Source organism: Ascochyta rabiei, chromosome 15, assembly GCF_004011695.2.
Source record: "Ascochyta rabiei chromosome 15, complete sequence".
NCBI lineage: Eukaryota > Fungi > Ascomycota > Dothideomycetes > Pleosporales > Didymellaceae > Ascochyta > Ascochyta rabiei.
Window position 1 is genome coordinate 601,843 of NC_082419.1, and position 21,634 is coordinate 623,476.

The 21,634-nt window shown below is 56.6% G+C and overlaps 9 protein-coding genes across 9 annotated transcripts, besides 9 other annotated features; 7 read left to right on the plus strand and 2 right to left on the minus strand.

Annotated features, from left to right (window-relative positions):
• Positions 1–752: 752 nt before the first annotated feature.
• On the plus strand, positions 753–3,042 carry EKO05_0008652 (mitochondrial escape protein 2; the record flags this gene model as incomplete). Its single annotated transcript, XM_038941755.2, has 2 exons — positions 753–2,092; positions 2,145–3,042. 2 exons carry the CDS (start codon positions 753–755, stop codon positions 3,040–3,042), a joined length of 2,238 nt encoding a protein of 745 aa, XP_038796189.2.
• Positions 3,043–3,515: 473 nt separating this feature from the next.
• Positions 3,516–4,566, plus strand: EKO05_0008653 (Adenylate kinase; the record flags this gene model as incomplete). The annotated part of the gene is made up of 4 exons (XM_038941709.1): positions 3,516–3,678; positions 3,739–3,791; positions 3,865–4,019; positions 4,104–4,566. The coding sequence occupies 4 exons, from the start codon at positions 3,516–3,518 to the stop codon at positions 4,564–4,566; spliced, it is 834 nt and encodes a 277-aa protein (XP_038796190.1).
• A 707-nt stretch (positions 4,567–5,273) lies between these two features.
• On the plus strand, positions 5,274–5,963 carry EKO05_0008654 (protein transport protein bet1; the record flags this gene model as incomplete). Its single annotated transcript, XM_038941771.1, has 2 exons — positions 5,274–5,678; positions 5,757–5,963. The coding sequence occupies 2 exons, from the start codon at positions 5,274–5,276 to the stop codon at positions 5,961–5,963; spliced, it is 612 nt and encodes a 203-aa protein (XP_038796191.1).
• Positions 5,964–6,264: 301 nt separating this feature from the next.
• Positions 6,265–6,319: a tandem repeat.
• Positions 6,320–6,695: 376 nt separating this feature from the next.
• Positions 6,696–7,508, plus strand: EKO05_0008655 (uncharacterized protein; the record flags this gene model as incomplete). Its single annotated transcript, XM_038946588.1, has 1 exon — positions 6,696–7,508. The coding sequence occupies one exon, from the start codon at positions 6,696–6,698 to the stop codon at positions 7,506–7,508; it is 813 nt and encodes a 270-aa protein (XP_038796192.1).
• Positions 7,509–8,023: 515 nt separating this feature from the next.
• EKO05_0008656 (uncharacterized protein) lies at positions 8,024–9,489 on the plus strand (the record flags this gene model as incomplete). Its single annotated transcript, XM_038941605.1, has 2 exons — positions 8,024–8,264; positions 8,315–9,489. The coding sequence occupies 2 exons, from the start codon at positions 8,024–8,026 to the stop codon at positions 9,487–9,489; spliced, it is 1,416 nt and encodes a 471-aa protein (XP_038796193.1).
• A 218-nt stretch (positions 9,490–9,707) lies between these two features.
• Positions 9,708–12,277, minus strand: EKO05_0008657 (Homoaconitate hydratase; the record flags this gene model as incomplete). The annotated part of the gene is made up of 2 exons (XM_038941653.1): positions 9,708–12,170; positions 12,227–12,277. 2 exons carry the CDS (start codon positions 12,275–12,277, stop codon positions 9,708–9,710), a joined length of 2,514 nt encoding a protein of 837 aa, XP_038796194.1.
• A 613-nt stretch (positions 12,278–12,890) lies between these two features.
• Positions 12,891–14,228, plus strand: EKO05_0008658 (Phosphoserine transaminase; the record flags this gene model as incomplete). Its single annotated transcript, XM_059637345.1, has 2 exons — positions 12,891–14,097; positions 14,158–14,228. 2 exons carry the CDS (start codon positions 12,891–12,893, stop codon positions 14,226–14,228), a joined length of 1,278 nt encoding a protein of 425 aa, XP_059493328.1.
• A 1,721-nt stretch (positions 14,229–15,949) lies between these two features.
• On the plus strand, positions 15,950–18,227 carry EKO05_0008659 (uncharacterized protein; the record flags this gene model as incomplete). The annotated part of the gene is made up of 4 exons (XM_038941580.1): positions 15,950–16,221; positions 16,270–16,433; positions 16,481–16,857; positions 16,905–18,227. The coding sequence occupies 4 exons, from the start codon at positions 15,950–15,952 to the stop codon at positions 18,225–18,227; spliced, it is 2,136 nt and encodes a 711-aa protein (XP_038796196.1).
• Positions 18,228–18,411: 184 nt separating this feature from the next.
• Positions 18,412–18,482: a tandem repeat.
• A 36-nt stretch (positions 18,483–18,518) lies between these two features.
• Positions 18,519–18,550: a tandem repeat.
• Positions 18,551–18,627: 77 nt separating this feature from the next.
• Positions 18,628–18,661: a tandem repeat.
• Positions 18,662–18,787: 126 nt separating this feature from the next.
• Positions 18,788–18,831: a tandem repeat.
• Positions 18,832–18,930: 99 nt separating this feature from the next.
• Positions 18,931–18,953: a tandem repeat.
• Positions 18,954–19,063: 110 nt separating this feature from the next.
• Positions 19,064–19,106: a tandem repeat.
• Positions 19,107–19,236: 130 nt separating this feature from the next.
• Positions 19,237–19,296: a tandem repeat.
• Positions 19,297–19,646: 350 nt separating this feature from the next.
• On the minus strand, positions 19,647–21,572 carry EKO05_0008660 (uncharacterized protein; the record flags this gene model as incomplete). The annotated part of the gene is made up of 2 exons (XM_059637346.1): positions 19,647–20,495; positions 20,544–21,572. 2 exons carry the CDS (start codon positions 21,570–21,572, stop codon positions 19,647–19,649), a joined length of 1,878 nt encoding a protein of 625 aa, XP_059493329.1.
• Positions 20,681–20,722: a tandem repeat.
• Positions 21,573–21,634: the final 62 nt, after the last annotated feature.

Here is a 21,634-nt window from a genome sequence, read left to right on the forward strand (position 1 = left end):
TGATTGGAGTGATTTTCGCGTTGCTCACCTGGTTCGCCTTGTACGAAGTACGGGAAGCGCGCCATCGTGTTGCAGCAAAAGCTGCTGGAGGCCTTCAGCGTGATCGTCACTGCTGTCTGAATTTACAAAAAGTTGTTGCAATCTTGTAACGCCTTTTTAGGTTGTTGACGGTGAAGAGAAAAGCATTGAATCACTCCTGTATTTTTAAGAACTGTTGGCTTGTGCCCGGCCTTCTCTGCAACGCGAGCGCACGCGTCGTTGTGCTTGCCTGCCAAGATCACGGACCCCATGACGTCAACGCGCTCGTCTCCTCGACCGTTGCCTGCGACATGTAAACCAAACCATCGGTATCAACATCTACAGCATCCGAGATGCTCTGACAGTGAAGCGTAACACAAGATGCTACCACGCTCGAGCTGGCAGCATGCAGGTCGAAGGCCATTGCAGGGTCTGACCAGGTAAACAAGGATCCTTTGTGGAGGTTGCAGATCATCGTATAATACTAACAATCCATCAGAACATCCTGTCTCACGTCAGTCCCTGTCACTATAACCCCCTACAGGTTGAGGCAATCACCATGGAAAATCCCAACAAGATGTTCTTCGCTGCAGGCTGGTGAAGATAAGACAGGACACATCAGTGCCGGCCCCAATGAAGGAATCCTCTTTTTCAACAATGTCTTTCCAATATCGATCCGGAGGTTTTTGGGATTACCAGCACCGCGACTTCTGGACCGTCTTGTTGCTCCAGCAATGTCAGGAACCGGCCCGCAGCAGGTCATTGAGAGGGCCAAGGCAAAGAAAGGCCTGCAAATTACTGCAACCGAAGTTCTTCCACGCATGCGAGAAGGAGGTGCATTTGTCAAGTTCACCCACGATGGAACAGCGTCCACATCTGAGATCGAGAAGGTGCTTCAACAATATCTGAGAGATGAGCCCGTCAAACCGTGGTGGGCGCCGTTCCGGCGGATGCGCACCAAAATTGTTAAGGGCCGTCCCTGGGTCGAAGATATGATGCGTATGCCAGCACCACGGCTCAGAGTGGAATTCATCTCTGGGGAGCCAGGAGGTAACCCTGCAGATGCCGTGGAGTTGTCACAGGAAGAGTTGTTCCAGTTCTTCCGCCCATACGGAAAACTGTCGGATATCGTCATGCAACCTCCAGACTCGAAGCTGTTGCCAAAGTTTGCGCATATCGATTTTTCGACCATGGGCAAAGCTATCATGGCCAAGAACTGCATGCATGGCTACCTAGTCTCGCAAGCGGAAGGTGGTGGGGCGAAGGGAACGATCTTGCGCTTGAAGTACGAGCAGAAGATCAAGCCAAGATGGGTCAGAGACTGGCTCTTCAGCCATCCACGAATCGTCATCCCTATCCTTGCAGCCATCATAGCTGGTATCACGGTCGCAATCTTCGATCCCATCAGAACCTTCTTTGTCAAAGCACACATCACAAGAATGTTGCATCTTGAGGACAACAGACTTTACAAGTGGCTCAAAGGGTATGCCGAAGACCTCATCCGCGGCAAAAAGGACGATGACGAAGCTGGAATGGACGCCATTTGGGATGACCGCAAGAGCAACATCGAACAGGTTCAGACTTGGCTCATGGAGACTGCCGATACCTTCATTATTGTGCAGGGACCCAGAGGATCTGGCAAGAGAGAACTCGTGGTTGACCAAGCTCTCGCGGATAAGAAACTCAAGCTTGTCATTGATTGCAAGCCCATTCAGGAAGCCCGTGGCGACAGCGCTACTATAAGTGCTGCCGCCAACTCTGTTGGATACAAGCCTGTGTTCTCCTGGATGAACAGCATCAGTGGCATGATCGACATGGCTGCTCAAGGTGCGACTGGTGTTAAGACTGGCTTCTCGGAGACTCTTGATTCCCAGCTCAGCAAAATTTGGAATACGAGTACCACTGCGCTCAAGCAGATTGCGCTCGATAGTCGACACAAGTCTGACAAGGATGCGAACTTGGGCGACGATGAGTGGCTTGAAGCACATCCGGAGCGCCGACCCGTTGTAGTCATTGATAACTTCCTGCACAAGAGTAACGAAGGCGGTATTGTCTACGACAAGATCGCTGAATGGTAAGTCATGCTTGTCCTCTTACTCCGTTATTACATTGCTGACCATGGACAGGGCTGCTCGTCTTACGACTGCAAACATCGCGCATGTAATCTTCTTGACCAACGATGTCTCCTTCAGCAAATCTCTTTCAAAAGCTCTTCCCGACCGTGTGTTCCGCCAGATATCCCTTTCCGATTGTTCGCCAGAGGTTGCGAAGCGATACGTCATAACTCATCTCGATGCTGACGTTCAGGACGATCCTGTGCCTCACGGCAAAGAGCCTAAGCCAGCTCCTTCGCAGTCACGTACGGATCTTGACGAGTTAGACACCTGTATTGAGCTGCTTGGTGGCCGACTTACAGACCTCGAGTTCCTCGCACGACGGATCAAGACAGGGGAGACACCCCAAAAGGCCGTCCACGAGATGATCGATCAGTCCGCCTCGGAGATTCTCAAGATGTATATCTTTGGCGCAGAAGATGAGGGTGGCAACAGGCACTGGAGCGCTGAGCAAGCATGGATGCTCATCAAGGAGCTCGCGCAGAAGGAGAGCTTGCGGTACAACGAGGTGCTACTTGACGATATCCTAAAGACAGGTGGCGAGACTGTTCTGCGCGCTCTTGAGCAAGCTGAGCTTATTTCCATCATCTCTGGGCCCAACGGACGACCATCGACGATTAAGCCTGGAAAACCGGTATATCACCCCGCCTTCAAGCGGCTTACAGAAGACAAGGTGCTGAAGAGTCGACTTGATCTTGCAATCTTCACGCACCTGACCAAGATTGAGAGTGCGACTATCGACAAGTGCGAGAATGAGCTGTTGCTGCTCAGCAAGCTCAAGAGCCAGCCAGCACAGATGGCAGGCAGAGCAAACTACCTATTGAACAAGATGATGGTGAGCCAGGACAAGGTGGAGAAGTACGAGACAGAGATGAAAGGGCTGAAGAAGGTTCTTGGTCAGGAGTATTGACCGCTGAACACTTATACGATACCACTCTCCTGCAACATGTAGCATGCCTCAGAATTTGATATCCCGTTGCTTCCATCTCGAGCTTACTTTGGCGCACGCGTCCGGCCATTGACCTCGCTGCCCCGATGTTGATGAGTCTTCGCTTTCAATGAGACACAGCTTACTGTTCGCGTGCTAGCATTCTAATGCGAACCCTGGCATTTCTCGCGCCTATTGTTCTCGCCTTGCACCACGTCTCTAGCTCAGGAACAATTTCTCCGTCCCACGTCATTGGCGCTAAATAGCTGGCTTCGACTATTACCGCGTCCGGAGTCCGTGCATCCATCGAGCCGAGCTGCGGACACGCGAACTCCAAGCTCTCCAACCTCATCGACTTTTCCTGCGACTGCCATTGCGCACCACCCCGACGCCCATCACTCTTGCCTCAACAACATCCGTAGCGTCTCCTCGCGCTCCGTTCATCTTTCGACACCATGGCCCCTCTCACAGATTCGGCGGTCTCTGACCTGCAGAGCACCGTCTCCAGGCTCGAGAAGCGCATTGCAGAGCTCGAGACCAGGCTGCAGGGCCAGGTTGGCATTGCGGATCAGTCACAGGAGAGCGTCAGGATGATCCTCATGGGGCCGCCCGGTGCTGGTACGTCTCTCGGACGATTGCACGTGGGGAAACGGGGATTTTGCTAACACAAACGTGTAGGCAAGGGTACACAAGCGCCGCGCATCAAGGACAAGTTCTGCGCATGCCATCTCGTACGTTGGACAGCCTCGCGAACCACAAAAATGGCTGTGGTTGGTTGTGAGCCGAAATCGCTGACAAGGGCAGGCTACTGGAGATATGCTCCGCGCACAGGTTACTGCAAAGACAGCGCTCGGTCGCGAGGCCAAGAAGATCATGGACGCTGGAGGTCTCGTCAGCGACGAGATCATGATCAACATGATCAAGACTGAGCTCGAGACCAACCAGGAGTGCAAGAACGGGTACGTGGGAGCTTATACCTAGCCCCAAGGCTCTCACTGGCCGGCTACACTGGGGATATGTTGCTAACCTACATTGTTCCTCAGTTTCATCTTGGACGGTTTCCCACGAACAGTCACTCAGGCCGAGAAGCTCGACGGCATGCTCACAGCCACCCAGAAGCCCCTGCAGCACGCTGTTGAGCTGCAAATCGACGACTCGCTGCTCGTCTCGCGTATCACTGGCCGCCTTGTCCACCCCGCGTCTGGCCGCTCATACCACAAGATTTTCAACCCTCCCAAGTCTGACATGACCGACGACGTCACTGGCGAGCCCCTCATCCAGCGCTCCGACGACAACGCCGAGACACTCAAGAAGCGTCTTGCGACATATCACGCACAGACCGCACCCGTTGTCAACTACTACCAAAAGACTGGCATCTGGAAGCCCATCGATGCAAGCCAAGAGCCTGGCCAGGTCTGGAAGAGCTTGCTCAAGGTCTTTGACGGCAAGGCTCACGTTGCTGGACAGACCGGCAGCTTGTTGAACAAGATTGGCCTTAAGAACTAGATTGCGTGAAAGCAATCTAGGATCAGCAGGCGGGATGAAAGGCCATGAGCAGCGTGAATGCGTTCAAGGATGCATACTGGTGCAGTCTGGAGCAGCGGAAAAGTCGGTCTCCACATGCTTTAGCATGGTGGATGCACGGTGGAATGGAACTCCAACGGTCTCTGTGCTTGTAACTGCGATTCTGTTGGATCTACTTGCTGGTGCATTGGAAGGAAGTCCTGTTTCAACAGTGTATGTGCATATTGCTCTTGTGCGGTCTAGCTCTGAGATACCTTGAGACTAGAGTGCTAGGAGTTGTGGAAATATATATTCATCCCAACTCCCACTTCATGCACTGTGAACTTATCTAGGCACTACAGTCAGATGCAGCAACGAGTACTACTCCAGACTCGGTCGACGTCAGAGCTCAACGGCGCAGCAGGCAGCCGCTAACGCGTGCCATGTGCCATGTGTAGCTTTGTTCGGCTTTTAGCCATTCATCCTCCGAGCACCCCAGCATCGTCCCAAAAATCGACGGCGCATCGACAAGTGTCCTCCACAGTTTCCACAATTGCACCCCACACCTGTTCACCTCCGACCTCAGACCCAGCGTATCAACGCCAACAGCCTCCACTCAGCACCAGCTTTTCGCAACAAATCCACGGCGCATTGCGGCGCATAATTAGCCAAGATCAAATTGTCCAGCAGCGCACCGCAACACGCCCATAATGTCCAGTCGTTTCGGCCGCGACACAGCCCGTGACGACCTCTTCAGCAGTTACAACCGATCAGCCTCGCCCTCGAAATCCAAAAACAAGAGTCGCGCATCGCCATACAACAGCACAGGGGGCTACGGCCTGCCCTCCTCGTCTGAAGGACCAGGATTCTCCGCCTATCCCAGCGCGAATGCGAACACGAGCTTGTACGGCGGGAGCAGCTACGGGGCTGGGGGAGGCTATGGTGTAGGTGGCAGCGGAAGGGACGGTGGAGCGAGAGACGGGGGGCTAGGGGGCTACAGAAGCGCGACGCCGAACTCAAAGGGCCAGTACGCGAGTGCGACGCTGGACGAGCTGGAGAGTCAGAACGAGGAGCACACGGGGGTGCTGATTGGGAAAGTGAAGATGCTGAAGGATGTACGTGTAAACTCATGACGCCACAACTGAGCTGCCCTCATGGCACTGGAGCTGCTGCTAACGCCCTGGTCTGTCTAGTTGACGCACCTCATCGGTGACGAAATTCGCGACTCGACGACCCTCGCTGAGAAAATGAACGACCAGTTTGAGAACAGCAGGAACAAGATCAAAGGCACCATGAACCGAATGCTGAGTATGGCGAAGAAGACGGGCGTAGGGTGGAAGGCGTGGTTGGCCTTCTTCGCCGCGCTGATACTGTTGTTCTGGTGGGTATGGCTTGGGTGATTAGGCTTACGTACGGACACGCATCACTTCATGTACATGATTATAAGCATTTGGCGCGGCGTTTGGGCATTTCTTTGGATGCAGAGCCGGCGAGGTGTTGCAGAGAACCTTCTTCTGATCAGCGGTAAATCCACGACTACTTACCTACACGCGAAACAAACACACCACCGACTCAATTTCTCCCACCTCAACAAGCTCACGCACCACCACCTCTGTAACTGAAGTGGAAATCTATGCAGTGAAAACGTGGGTCTTATGGCCTTTTTGTCATTCACTGTGCGTGCGTCTAGTGGCTTGGAACCTGCTTTGCTCTGCTCTGCTCTGCTCTGCTCTGCTCTGCTCTGCTCTGCTCTGCTGTTTTGGGAGTGTTGGCTTTGTGTTGAAGGGAATGGGCTGTGATGATGGGAGGGTGCGTTTGTCTCACTTTAGCAGAGTCTGGTATGCGATTATGCGAAATTCAAACACATTCGTTCCACGCAGTATGGTGATCTTTTGGCTTCCGGTTCGAGGTGATTTCGTGCGTAAAGACATGTCTTCCACTCGAGACGTGCAATCGCGCTCTATTTGATGTGTTTCACTCGATGGATTGCTCGCGCTTGTTCCAGCGTCTTGCACATATAAGTGTGGTATTTGGGAGCGTTTGGCTGCTTGCTGGTAATTTTCTGCTTCTTCAACCAACCCATCATCGTTGGGGGGTTGACACAAATATACCCCTGCCAACCCCTTATCGTCATGGCTCTCGGGTGGCTGATGCTTGTTCATTGGGAGCCTCCTGGTATCGAGACCATGGTTGACGACGGGCTTTGCCAACTTCAAGTACATATCGATCGGTTCGTCAGCATCAGCGGCATGACTACACAGTGGAAGCACCGTGTTCTTCATCAGCCTGCCTCCGTCTTCGTTATCGTCATCGGTGTGAGCATTCTTTGGATTGTTCTTTCGCATCTCTCTTCGTGGAGGCATCAGCATGTTGTCCAGGCACCGGCAACACAAGAGTCGTCTAGTCTCACCTCACTTGAATCATCATCGCCACCGCCTCGAGCCAACAATAAAAACACTTCGCCAACAAGTAATGATATAGTCCGCATTGTCCTAACGACAGCAGTTCATCGCCCAGCAGGTCCCAGCTTGAACGTCTCCTACCTCCGAAATGGCAATCATACCGTTGTACGCACCAGCTGTGTGTCAAATCCAGAATCACAGACACCGCTCGTCGCCAACCTCAGCAAGCAAAACTTCTTAGCACTTGCGGAGACTGCGCCTGTCAGCTACGACACGCTCCAGCGCAACGGCATCCTCAATCGTGATGGAACACTGACGAAGAAGTACAGCCCTGGCTTGGGCAAGGGGAAGAAGCTCGCGCTGGATGATAAAGAGGCAGTGGGTTCCTACGACAGCCCAACGGCAACTTCGGGGCGTCCGAAACAGTCTCCGAGGACCACAAAGGAAGTTCATTGTCAGGCAGAGTATGTGAAGGCACTCTGGGTGGACGATCCAGATGATGAGCTGGTGCAGCATTTATCGCCTGCGAAGGGGAAATGGTAGGCATTGTGAGTTCTCATCGGTGGGTTTGGGTCGCTGGGTGGAGGTTGGGTTTGTCGAGTAGCTAGCACTTGCGACTCATTTGGTACATGCCATGAACATGTGTGTCGTCTGGAAAGTGATGTGGAAGACCTGATGTGAGGGGTTCACCTCGAGCGAGTTAGCTAAGTCACAAGCAGACGTAGAGCATGAAATGAAGCTGCCGTTATGAAAATCATACCTTTGTGCAAAGTCTCCATTCACTTTCCTTCGTCTCTGGTTAAAGTCACACTGCATTGGGAAATCTGTCAAGTTTCGTCATGCGTCACTGCTGCCGATGATTCGCTCAGGGCGCGGGCGATACCATACACGCTAGGTGCCTGCCATCTCACCGTGAAAGTGAACCAACTCATCTGATTCACCAGGCCGAAGCTTTCCTGCTCACTTCAGCACGCACAGACGCAGTGTGAGCACCGACACCAGAGCTGTTCTCGAATACTTATGCCTTCACTTCCAAGCTCGAGTCTTTCTTTAACACGATGGAGGCCGCTACTATCTCTCCCACCACATCTCCTGTCAACATATCAGCCGCCGACACACCTGCGTTTGACCGAAAACCCTTAGCCATGGACGCTCGTGTCACTACTGGTTTCTCCATTGCAAGCACAGTTGAAGCTGAAGCCGCCACACCGCCACCTCGCCTGCTCGACAGCGACCCCAGCAAGTTTCGATCACTCAAGCAGGTCATTGTTATCGGCCGTCCTGGGAGCGGTACTGATGGTAAGGTCCATATGGCGAACAGTCTCGTGCGTTACTGACATCGGTGACAGGCATTGGTGATGCTCTCAAGAAGCTCAACTTCAAAGTCTACGATTTTCAAGCAGCAAGCAATCGGTACGAGCGTGATTTCCCGCTATGGGTGGAAGCTGCTCGCCTGCGCAACGAGGGCAGGCCGTACAACCAGTCTGACTACGATAAGCTGATCGGCGACCACAACGCCCTTGTAGGCGCGCCTACCTCTTTCTTTGATGGCGACTTCGTCAAACTGTACCCTAACGTCAAAGTCATCTTAGTGACACGCCAGCCCGACGCCTCGGCAGTTGCTGGTCTCCTTGAGAGGGTTGCATCTCGTTTCTGGTGCCATTTCGATCCTGTTTATCATGGCAACATGTACCAGTTCATCATGCTCAACGGTGGTTCGGAGCTTGCCCAATGTGTTGGAATCAACGAGCAAGTCATTCGTGAGGCTGTTCGGGAGAAGAATCTTCTCGAGATCCACAACTTGGTTGCATGGGTGCCACTGTGCAGGTTCCTCGGCGTCCCAGTCCCAGATATGCCTGCGCCAGAGCTTCACGACAACGCGATTGAGGCGGAACTTGCTGTTCGTCCACAGCGCGCCCTTTCAGAGACACTGGATAAGGTACGCCGCGTTATCGTCAAGACGTTGACTTATACCTTCACAATGGCCTTGATCACTGCGACTGCTACACTGGCAGTCATCATCGGAGCCCTTGTACTTGTAAAACTCTTCTCCATGGCCTGCAGGCTCTTCGATTTCCTCGTCGTACGCTCCCAAATTTGCGACGTAATGCAATCGGTTGCCGTAGGAGCAGCGCTGATCGCTCTTCTCTGCGGCTTTGTTGCAGGATACGCCCTGGGTTCTGTTCGTCAAACGAAAGTCGTCGAAATTGCATCGCCCACACCTGAATACCAGCGCAAGTTCGGGAACAGCCGCAGGAAGGGCAAACAAGGCCGCGGCAGGCAGTCTCATAACGATGAGAACACGCGCCCTGAGCGCCCCGTACTGCCTTCATGGAGCGGCGCGCAGAATGACATTCGCAGGGACGATGCGGCAATGTACGAAGAGGGCCGAGCAAGCTTTGAGGAGTGGAAGAACGACAAACACGTGACGTTCCATGTCACACACAAGCGGACTGAGGGCGGCCAGCAGTTCTTCAGTGGTCCTCGCAAGGTTCTATCGGTGACGGAGGAGACGATCGAGTAGGCGACGACATGGACGGCCAGCGGTGAAGCCCTGATGAGGAGTGGTTTTGATACGTTGTAGCTCTCGTCTATATGCTACAACCGTAGCCAAGCGCATACAGAAGGGTGCGCGGAACCAGCTTTTGGACAAGGGAAGCAACCTGTACAATATAATCTTAGACAAAACGAACGCCGGCCCATGCAATGTATCTAAATGGGTATACACAGATTTGACAGCGTTCAAACGGTACCGCCAATCTCCTTCCTGACCCAGTTCTCAAGGCCACCAAGAGCGATGATCTCCTGCACGTTGGGAGGAAGCTCACCGACCTTGACGTTCCACTTGGCTCCGTTGGGGCCCTCCTGCACGTTGACAGTGCTCCTGCGAACGTCCCACTCGAGCGTCCAGCCGGTCCTGCGAGTCAGCTGCCTGGCCTCGGCGGGCTGAGCGGTAGCAGCAGGTGGCGGCGAGTCAAGCGACTGGCTGTTCTGGCTGGGCTCCTTGATAGCCTGCTGGCTCGTCTCGACGCTCTTGGACGAGAAGACGTCTCTCAGCCTGTTGGCCAGCTTGGGCACCTCAACGCCCATCAGCGCGTTGTTGATGCTGTTCCTGCTGAAGATGTTGCCGAAGCTGCCAGCAACCACCAGCGGGATGCCCTTGGCCAGGATGGCAGTCGCGGCCTGCTCACGGCTGCTGCCGCAGCCAAAGTTGAAGCCCGAGACGAGAATGTCGCCGGCCTTTGCGCTTTGCCCGAAGCTGGGGTCGTAGTTCTCCATGCAGACTTGGGCCATCTTCTCGCGGCTTACGTCGTCCTGGTATGTGTATTTGCCGGGGTAGATGCCGTCGGTGTTGATGTTGTCTGCGTCGCAGAAGACAATCTCACCGGAGATCTTCTCGGGGAAGCCGGGGAGGATTTCAGTGAGGGTCTCGGCTTGCGGAGATGTTGCTGCGGGCTCGCTGGCGGCCTGGACGTCAGGTTCGGTGTCAAAGGCGCCAATGGCTGATTCCGCATCCTTGATGGCCTTCTCGATCATGTCCTCGATGGTCATCATGCGCTCTTCCTCAGGGATACCGTCGCCTTGTCCGCGACGGACACCCGCGTAGTCTTCGGGTGCTTCGTACCATCCGGGACCGGAGATTTTGCCGGAAAGCGCGCTGGCGGCGACGACCTCGGGGCTAGCTAGGTACGCCTTGGCGTCGGGAGAGCCCATGCGGCCCTTGAAGTTACGGTTGCTGGCGCTGATGCCGACCTCACCGGGCTCGAGCAGACCTGTACCCAGGCCAATACACGGACCACATCCGGAAGGCAGTGGCTGAGCACCTGCTTCGAGGAGAGTCTGCCAATCACCGGACTCCTCAGCAGCCTTCTGCTCCGGGATGGATGCAGCAGCGATGTAAAAGTTGACGTGGTCAGGGATCTTGGGGACCTTGTCGCCGTTTGCAGCAGCGGCCTCCTTGAAGACCTTGGCAGCGGCCGCAAGATCAGATGCGCGGGAGTTGGTGCACGAGACGAGGTAAGCCTTGTTGATCTTGATGTCCTGGTTCTGAAGCTCGATGAGAGGGGTGGCGACCTTGACGGAGTTGGGACCAGCGACGTAGGGTGACAGGGTGGACAAGTCGAGGAAGAGCTCTTTGGCGTAGACAGCTCCCTTGTCGGCAGCCAACGCCGGCTTCCAGATGTGGCCAAGCTGTTGTCCGACAATGCCGGTAGCTGTGAAGAGCTCGTCGATGCGCTCGTGTACGAACTGCTTCTGATGGTGGTCCTTGGCCTCGCCCTCGCCCATGGCTGCCAACGTAGCCCTAGCGCGAAGCCAGCCGTGCAGGACCGAGTCGATGGGGAACAGACCAGTAAGAGCACCCCATTCAGTTGTCATGTTGGCGATGGTAAGGCGGTCGTCGACGGGGATCGTGCGCAGGGTGTCGTCGGATCCCGTGAACTCGATGGCGTGGTTGAGAACCTCGTCCTTGTTGAAGAGGCCCGCGAGAGCAACAATGACGTCCTTTCCAGTGACACCCTTGGGCATGGTGCCGCTCAAGGTGACCTTGGCCACAGGCGGGACCTGCCACCAAGTCTTCCCGGTGGCCCAGATACTAGCAGCATCTGTACGCACCACAGGCGTGCCGAGACATCCAATGCCACCGTACATGTTCGAGTGACTGTCCGAGGCGACGGCGAGTGTGCCCGGCCAGGCGTAGCCCTCCTCGACCATGATCTGGTGGCCGATGCCGCGTCCAGCGCCGTAGAAGACCACGTCGTTCTTGGCGGCGAAGTCCTCGATCTGGCTGTACTTTTTCAAGTTCTTCTCCGTCTTGTTCTGGACGTCGTGATCGAGGGTCATGACAATCTGCTTGGGGTCGTTGATCTTGGTGGCGCCAATGGACATGAACTTGAGCGCAACAGGCCACGAGTTGTCGTGGGTCATGCACTTGGCGGGCTGCAGGGTCACATAGTCGCCCGAGCGGATGAGCTTGCCCTCTGCGACGCCGACTGCATGGCGCTGGACAATCTTCTCTGTGAGGGTCTGCGGCGTCTTGGGGGTCTCCTGGAAGGTGCCGAGGAAGTTGGCGGCAGGGCCTTCCCGCAGAGAGGGGAAGACGTCCGGTGTGTCACGGCGGGCAGCTGTCGTGCCGAAAGCGCGTGGGGCGAGGTTGAGGCGAGAGGACTGCGTCGCGACGCGGGACAGGCGAAGACTCGAGGGCAGCTACAAAGACGTCAGTCAGCACGCATCCCACGCAAGCCAGCCATCACCAGACATACGACAGCCACTCGGCGGCCCAGGAGTCGCGCAGCTCGCAGTGACATGGCCATTGCTCCCAGATGGACAACTCGGTGGATTCGGTGTTGATTCGCGATGCGCCTTTCTTTCCCCAGACATTTTTCGGCCGCCAAGCCAGCCTGTGCAGCGTCCGGCCGCGCCGACACCGCAGCCGGCAGCCCAGCTCATCAGGGCCGCTCGGTGGTGATTGGCCGCCTTCTGCAGACGGCCAACGACTCCTCTCCAAGGCATCGACGGCAGCATGCGGGCAGCCGCCGTGGACGGCTGGTCCAAGGGGGCTGGATGCACTCGTGGACACGTTCCTCGTGCAAGTCCTGATGCAACGGAATGCCGGTCTGGCGGCTGGCGGCACCGTGACGGGCGCGACTCACACCTGAGCAGTGGAAGGGGAGTCATGCTATGACGCGACAGCTCGAGAATTTCCACTCCGCAGACACAGCCTCCGGTCAATTGACTCTTGGGTTCCATTGCAGCTGACCTCTTCACCCTCTCCCTCACACACCACGCCTGCCTCCACGCCTGCCTCATCCACGCCTGCCTCCACGCCTGCCTCCACGCCTGCCTCCACGCCTGCCTCCACGCCTGCCTCCACGCCTGCCTCCACGCCTGCCTCCACGCCTGCCTCCGCTCCATTGCATTGCCGCCATGGTGCAACGCTCTGACGTCAACTATTTCGGCGCTGGCCCCGCGCCCCTCCCCACCGCCGTCCTCGAGAAGGCATCGCAAGCGCTGCTCAACTACCAGGACAAAGGCCTTGGCCTTTGCGAGATCTCCCACCGCTCGCCAGAGGCCAACGCCATCCTTGCCGAGACCAAGCAGGCCCTGAGCGACCTGCTCGAGATCCCCCATGACTACGACATCCTCTTCCTCCAGAGCGGCGGCAGCGGCGAGTTCAGTGCGACCGTCTACAATCTTGTGTCGATATGGGTAGAGAAGAAGCGCGCCGAGATTGCCCAACAAGTCGGAGACAACAAGGACGAGGTGCTGACGAGGCTCCGAAAGGTTGTGGACGACGAGCTCAAACTCGACTACCTCGTCACAGGCTCCTGGTCGCTCAAGGCTTCGCAGGAAGCTGCACGCCTGGTAGGCGCCAAGCACGTCAACGTTGCAGTAGACGCTCGCAAGGCCAATGATGGCAAGTTTGGCAAGATCCCATCCGAGGACCAGTGGAACCTCACCCCGCCCTCATCGGGCGGTCCTGCCTTTGTCTACTTCTGTGACAACGAGACTGTCGACGGCGTCGAGTTTCCTTCTTTTCCCAAGAGCCTCCAAGGTGAAGATGCGCCCATTGTCGTTGCTGACATGTCTTCCAACTTCATTTCCCGCAAGGTGGACGTGAACAAGTACGGCGTCATCTTCGGTGGCGCCCAGAAGAACATTGGCAACACAGGTATCGCCATTGCCATCCTCCGCAAGTCCCTGCTTCCTCCCCAGTCGCCCTACGCTTCGCCAGATTTGCTGAGGGAGCTCAACCTCGCAGTGGGACCTATCGTCCTGGATTACCCCACAATAGCAAAGAACAACTCGCTGTACAACACCCTGCCCATCTTCGACGTCTGGGTCGCTGGTCAGGTGATGAAAGGACTGGTCGACTCCTACGGCGCCAAACGCATCAGTGGGCAGGAAGAAATCTCGGACGAAAAGGCCAACCTCATCTATGGGGTGCTTGACAAGTGCTCTGACGTCTACCGTGTTGTGCCAGACAAATCTGCGCGTAGCAGAATGAACATCTGCTTCAGGGTCGCTGGTGGGGATGCAGACAAGGAGAAGGCATTCCTTGCTGGTGCCGAAAAGAAGGGCCTGCTGGGTCTAAAGGGTCATCGCAGCGTTGGGGGCATTCGCGCCAGCAATTGTAAGCATCCATTCCACCGACCTGTACTCAACGCCGTTGAGCTAACTGTACACTCTACAGACAACGCCGTTTCCCTCGACGGTGCAAAGCTCCTTGCTTCCTACATGGAAGAGTATGCCAAATCTGCGTAGACAGTCGCTCACTGACAATTCACTGTCGAGTCTCGGTCCAGGTGACTACCCCGTCACAACGCATGTCGTGCCCAGAGCGCTTCATCTATGATACCATCTGAGCCACAATGAAATCAAAATTCCCAACTTCTCAATCGTCACGACGACATTGCTCTCTCATGGTTCACAAGATCAAACCTGCTTCTGCAACGGTCCAGACCGTGCTCGTCCTACTTACCCGCCGACAAAACGTGTGGGCAAGCCTATTGCAGGCGCTCGCTTGATGACACCAGTTTCTCATGCCGCCCATTCGTCACAATCGCACCTCCCCCAGCCAAAGGTGGCTGACCGTTGTCGACGGTGAGTGTCAAATCCACGATAGCGTAGCGAAATGACCTTTGTCGCTCAAGGACAGTCTGCATGGTCACTTAACCCCAGCTTTCAGGCACAACGATTACCCGGCAGGCACGGTTCGGCTTTTGCTGCCGTTGATCATTTCCACCACGCACAGACATGACCCAAGAAGCTCACAGGTCTTCTGGTTAACAGTCCGTTCTCGCCAACAACACGGCAGATGTTATGCTGCTCAGCCTTGATAGATCGACTCGTCAGCCAGGCAGCTAGACGGCAGTTTTCAGAAACGTCGACCGCCACTCTCCACACTCTCTTGCATGATCATGCATGCGCTACATCGTTTGCCTCCATCAAAGCATTCACTGTGGCGGACAGGGTCCGCTTAGTCGATCTAATTCGGTATGGGCCCGACGGTCTGAACCTTGCAGCCCGCAGTGGATTTTTCTTATGCCTCTCCGCTGGGCACACCCGAAGTCCCTGAAGTTATGCAATTTCCTCCGAACTTACACAAGATCCCGGCATGCAGGGTGGGGCACATGGGGATCTGGCGTTCTCAGTGTCTCGAGCAGGGTTGAAGCGAAGATCTGCGGCACGACCTAAACTTAGCGAGCATCAGAACGTTAGTTCAACGTCTCCCAACCTCACAATGACAACGAATGATACGCCACGCGCCGATGTTGACAATCCCGATGCGGCAATAATATTCTATGGCGACATTCGGCACTGCGTCGCAGAAACGAAACCTTTGAGCCCAGAACAAGCGCTCAACTTTTGACAGGAAGGAGACAGTTCCACAGCAGTGGCAGCCTTCCCGGCACTGCGGCAAGCTTTCGCACACAAAGTAAAGTATGAGCGAAGCTACGGGTGCAAGCTCCTGAAGGAATACGCCATGGTGAGTGTCTGGGTACAAGCAATGCCCACCGTCTACTTCTGTGGCAATCAAGAGAAGCTTCTCGAGACGGGTCTGCCTGCTTCCGCTGCCCGGGCTCCCTAGTGTGCGTGCAGCTTGTGAAACCCCACCTTCTCCAAGCAGCTGAGGATTGGATCAATAACACGGCTGAATCTGGATAGCGTCAATGCTTGCTCTCCCTCAGCGAATCGATTGACAGGCGCCTCAGGACCACTGTCCCGAAACCGTGCGCTGCTGACGCCCGGTCCTAGTTTCCTCATATACTGTTTGACGTCTCATATTCGCCTCCTCCTACGCCTAATGCTTACCCTCTCTTCCATTCCTTCGTTCTGCTGGCAGGCTCAGGCACCTCTTACTGAAGCTGAGTAGTCACTGTTGTTGTCTCCATGAATACCTAAGCGGAATTACACCAAACAGCCGCTGTTGGTAACCAGCGAGATCTCTTCTTTTCTTGTGTTTTGTTGCAACGGTGGGCACAATGGAAGAATGGGTTGCTCATTTGCCTCTGCTTGAGGCTCGGTCGCACTTCAATGTGTCGCTCAACACCTCGGCCGTCAGCGATACCTCGTGGACTTCGACAAATTCGACAAGAGCCGTGATCGCGAGCTTGCAGTTGGCCCAGGTACAAACGCTACGCACCATGCACTTGGCTCTGGGCGTCTTCAGTCTTGCGCTTGCATTATCGACGGTCTACCGAATCTTATCAGACGCAAGGAGAGCGGCAGCACTACAAGTCACTCTCCGAAAGCAGTGAGTACAGGTGAACAACGCCGCTCAAACCAGGCTGACGTGTTGTAGAAGGTTCAACTCCCTCCAAAACGTCCATCCCGCCGAGACATTTTCACTCGCGCTGGCTAGCGGTGTGGCCCTTTCGCAAATTATATTCGTATCAGTGCAGGGCACGACTCTCCATAGTGTATTATCTAACAGCTGTCGAATGCTGGCCATGATCACCTACCCTGGTACGTTACAATCTCTTGCAAGCGGAGGCAACGGCTGACGAGCAAAGCGATCTTCGCCACGGGCTACATCACACTCGTCTTCGGCATCGAAACGGCCCTTCGGTCCTTCAAGCAAGAGCGTTTCGCGCCTCGAGGAAAGTGGAATACAATACTATGTATCTTCACGGTGGCTTTCTTCCTCGTTCTGACCTGGATACCGACAATTGCATGGCCCATGTTGAACAGGTGTTTTGGCAGTCTGATTTTCTTCATAATGCGCTACGACCTCCTGACCCTCGTCCTCCTCGTCATTCTGGTCTCATTTCTTCTGCTGTTGGCCGCCATCATCAGCGTCCAGCTTATGCGAAATGCTGAAGTGGACCCAAACGAGCGCATTGCGGCATCGAGGATGTGCTACTACCTACTTTTGACCGCAGTCATCTACGTAAGCGCAGCGTGTTCGAGAAACAGAGCCCAACTGACGATCTTTAGATCCTGGTCATTCCCGTTGAGGTCCAGACTCTCCGGGAGGACTTCGACAGTGCGCTTGGAGGCTCTAGGTTCGCAGAAACGTCTCTTTTCTCCTCCGGTATGATCATCTCGTTCTTCCACCTCTTCCTCCGCACGAACGCGAACCGAATGATGATTCGACCGATTGGAGAGACGAGAGCGCAGTCGAAAAAGCAGCGACCGAAGCTCCGCTTATTTGGCCCCAGTGATCTAGAAATGAACATCAGCGGACCCCTCGCACTACAAGGTGGACATCGTCCAGACAGCAGACAAGGCCTGATCGATGTTGGCCCGGAGAAGAACCGCTTCGACTTCGACTCAGAGTACTTTCAACAACCAGAAAGAGCAATGACACCGGGATCGAAACTTCAAAGCCCAATCGACCTTGCAAAATGGCCACTTCCCCCGGACATGGACGAGCTCGACGAGGAGACGCGAAAAGGCCAGGAGCGGAACAAAGCAAGTTATTCGGTCTTCCCAACCCGGGCTGAGGATGTCCCTCGCCTTCCTGCCACCGTCTACAACCCGTCGAAAGCCAACAAGGGCGAATCTAGGGTATCAAAGCTTGCGATGCGTCGATTCAACCGCCGAAGCTCCGTCACAGATGTCGGTCAAGCGTTCGACTCAATGGCCAAGCCAAGCCCGTTCTTCGCCAAGGGCAGGAGTCGCCACGCCAGTACAGATAGCAGTGCAACCGTACAGATTGGGCTTCGCTTCTCGCTAGCACCCGCGACACTTGCAGCCGTCAAGTACATGTCGCCCACCGCCCCCAATCTCCCCAGACTAGACCGCAGCAACACGGAGACGAGCAACGAAAGTCTGGATCTTCCTCTGCAAGCCCCCTCACCGACCGCAAATGCCGACGAAGTCCTCAAGCCCGCGGTATTTTCTCCACCCACTCAACGCACACTGTCGCCTGGGAAACCGAGCCCAGCCCGGACACCAGCGTTTCCCCTTACACCCTCGCAGAACAGCAGCGCCTACCTCCAGGCTCAGCGCGCGAAAGTGCTGCCGCCCGCACCTGCCGTCCAAACCGAACCTCGGCTCCCTGCACCCGCGGTGATGAGCGGGCTTCGTATGAACCCAGTGACACCGGCAGCTTCGGTCGCAGCCAGTTCACCGACCACCACCTCTCCCACATGGAGACCGACAACACCGGGGCCAACAACGCCTGTAGCCTCCCTTGCCGCGACTCTTGTGCGCTCCAACAGCGGGAGGTCGGCCGCGTCTCCGTCGCCTACCGCCAGGATCCCACTTGGCCAAGGCACCATGTCGCGCAGCCCGCCGCCCAATGGGTGGCTCTAGACGGACGCCTGAGGCAGGCAGGTCGCATATAGACTGGGAAGGCGTTAGACTGATTTGTACACTACAGGGTTGCTTAGGTGGGGCTTGGGCCATGTGACGGCGTTCCGGTTTCACCTGTCTTGGGTCGGGAGTATCAGCTTTTGGCTCCGGCGTCTCAGCTTGCCATGACCACACCACACTCGCTGCTGTGCTGTGCTGTGCTGTGCTGTGCTGGGCTGGGCTTGACTGGGCTGGGCTGGACTGAGCTGGGCTGGGAACAGGGCGCAGATATCGTCGGTGGCTCACGAGGCCCTCTCTCTTCTTTCTTTTTCTTCCTTTCTTTCACACTCTTGACGAATCCCGCTTGATGCGCCGCATGTAGCACTCTCTCACTTGCTCAGCTACCTACCTAGTACCTACACACGCCACGCCACGCCACGCCACGCCACGCCACGTGTTTGTGCTGCGCACATGCACTCGCTTTATGACTCGACGCCATTTTCTTTTTCTCTTCTTTTTTTTTCGCTGTCTTTACATGCTTCTTCGTCATCTCAAGCCACGTCGCGTCTCGCCAGTCTCAGTAGCCGTAGCCATAGCCATAGCCATAGCCATAGCCATAGCCATATCAATATCAATATCAATATCACTCAACATGACAACCCACCCCATCTTCTCTTGCCTGCATTCAAGAGCACCTCGGTTTCTTGGTCGCTGCTTTGGAATCGAGAGAGAGAGAGAGAGTGAGAGGACGGGCTGTGGCGGGTTGTGCGAAAGGTGTGCTGTTGTGGGATTCAGATCTTTTGGATCTTGCTCTCTCTCTGCTCTTGGTTGGTGGTTTCTTCTTTCTAGACTGGGCGGTGCGGTGCGGTGCTGTGCTGTGCTGTGCTGTGCTGTGCTGTGGGGTGGTTGGTTGGAGGGTTTCTCGTGGGCGCGTGCGCGCTGTGCGGAAGCAGGCTGGCGAGGGAGGGAAGGGGAATGCTGGGGGGATACGGGGGTCTGGCGCGTGGTTCTGGGTTGTTGCGGGGTGGAGTTGGGTTGGGTTGGTTGTTTGTTTGGTGTGTTGTAGCTTGTGTATTGTGTCTTGTGTCTTACACATGAGCGCAGATATAGCTAGTCCACCTCTAAAACATCCACCTCGCGCTCTTCTTCCTGCGCTCTTCCTGCGCTCTTCCTGCGCTCTTCCTGCGCTCTTCCTGCGCTCTTCCTGCGCTCTTCCTGCGCTCTTCCTGCGCTCTTCCTGCCCTCTTCCTGCCCTCTTCTTCCTGCCCTCTCTATTCCAAGTCCACAGGCACGAGCGCTCTTTACTGCAGTAGTAGAGGTTAGTTTGTACGTCTCTTACTTTCTTACAGGAACATGTGTATGTTGTTGTTAGATGTACTGCTATCGTACAAGAGGGATGTATTTGTTGTTGCCTTGATCGTTACCTCTCTACAAGGAGCGTCAGCCCGTCCAACGCTTCCAGAACATCCAGGCCGGGCTCTTCTCGGTGCGCTCGCTGTTCCGGAAGCGGTGGCGCTCTTTGCCGCGGCGGCGGCCGACCCAGGCGAACCAGACGGCGAGGCCGACGGCCATGAAGGCGACGACGAGCAGCGTCTGCACGGGCTCTGCGAAGACGGCGCGGCTGAGCAGGAACAGGCTCACGCAGCAGAAGATGATGGGCGTGGTGATCCAGGTTTTGTAGGGCCGCTCGAGATCGGGCTCGCGCACGCGCAGCACGATGAGGCCGAGGACGGTCTGGAAGTAGAAGGTGTAGCCGGCGACGCCGTAGAAGGTGACGAGGGTGTCGAAGGAGCCGACGAGGATGTAGACGGCGGTGATGGCGGCGTTGAGCAGCATGGCGCTGATGGGGGTGAAGAAGAAGCCGGCGTCCGGGTCGGCGAACCAGTGGAGCATCTTCTTGGGCACTCTGCTGGCCGCGGTGGTCTGCGCGTTGAGACGTATGGCGCGGTGGCTTTCGCCCAGGCCGATGGAGCCGAAGAGGGCGGGCAGGTAGCCTTCCTTCCCGGCTGCGTAGACGAGGCGTCCGCTCGTGAAGGTGGTGGCGTTGAGGGCGCCGAAACAGGAGCCCGACACGAACAAGGCGAGGACGAGGGCGCCGACGGGACCGAAGACCTGGGCGCCAAAGGCGACGGCGACGGTGTTGGAGGACTCGATGACGGTGGTGGGGAGGACGAGGAAGTAGGAGACGTTTGCGAGGATGTAGCAGAGGATGACGAGGGGGAGGGAGGTGTGGATGACGCGGGGGAGGTCGCGGGCGGGGTTCTTGAACTCGGCGGTCACGTAGTTTACCTGGGATGCGTCAGCGTGAGCGTTGGTGGGGGGGAGGGGAGCGGTTACGTTGTCCCAGCCGTCAAAAGCCCACAGGCCGGCGTACAGGGCAACGGCCCAGTTGGTGATGCTGTGCGAGGTGTTGTCGAACCAGCCCTGCTTCTTCCAGTCCTGGTTGGGGTCGCCGTTGTAGGAGAGGCCGGTTGCGGCGACGACGAGGCCGATGACGAAGACGCCGAGGAGGGCGAGAAACTTGAGGAACATGAAGACGTCTGCGCTGCGGGTGCCGAGCTTGGTGGAGACGCAGTTCAGGGCGGTGACGAGGACGAGGCCGGCCAGGGCAATGGCCTTGTTGAGCCATGGGCTGGCGTCGTCGGGGTCTGGGCCCACGGCAGCGCGCACGAGGTACTCGCCGAAGATGATGGCGATGATGGCAGCGGAGCCGGGCTTGAGGACGGTGACGGCGCACCAGGTGAAGAGGAAGCCGGCCCACTCGCCAAAGATGGTGGAGAGGTAGACCTGGGCGCCGCCGTTCAAGGGGATGGCGCCGCCGAGCTCTGCATAGCTGGCGGCGCCGGTCCAGGCCAGGACGCCGGCGAGGGCCCAGATGACGAGCGAGGCGCCCGGGGAGCCGGCGTTCTTGTTGACCTGCGAGGGCGAGGAGAAGATGCCGCTGCCGATGATGAGGCCGATGACGAGCGAGAGGCCGTTGAGGTAGGTCAGGCTCTTGTTCTTCTCGAGGGCGGCGGGGTTGAGGGCGGCGGCGGGGTCGAGGGCGGGATTCGAGGGGGCGCCGAGGGCGGTGTAGCCCTGGGCGGTGCTCGAGAGCGGGAAGAGGTTGGGCGCAAAGTCAAAGGCCGAGGAGAGGCTGTAGGAGCGGTTGTGTCGCGGGCGACGGGCGTCGGCGTGGCGGTCGGCGGGGTCGAACAGGGGGTCTTGGTCGTCGAGCGACAGTCTGCGCGAGGACGGGGCGGGCGAGGCGGGCGAGGCGGACGAGTCCTGCGAGGAGCGGCGCGAGGGGTGCGAGGACGAGGCCAGCGAGGCGAGCTCGAGGGAGTCGCGCGTGGGCGGCGGGAGGCTGGCATAGCGGCCAGCCATGGGTGCGGAGGGAGCGGGGCGGTGGTGGACAGGCTACGACGCAGCCATGGGCGGGCAGCGGA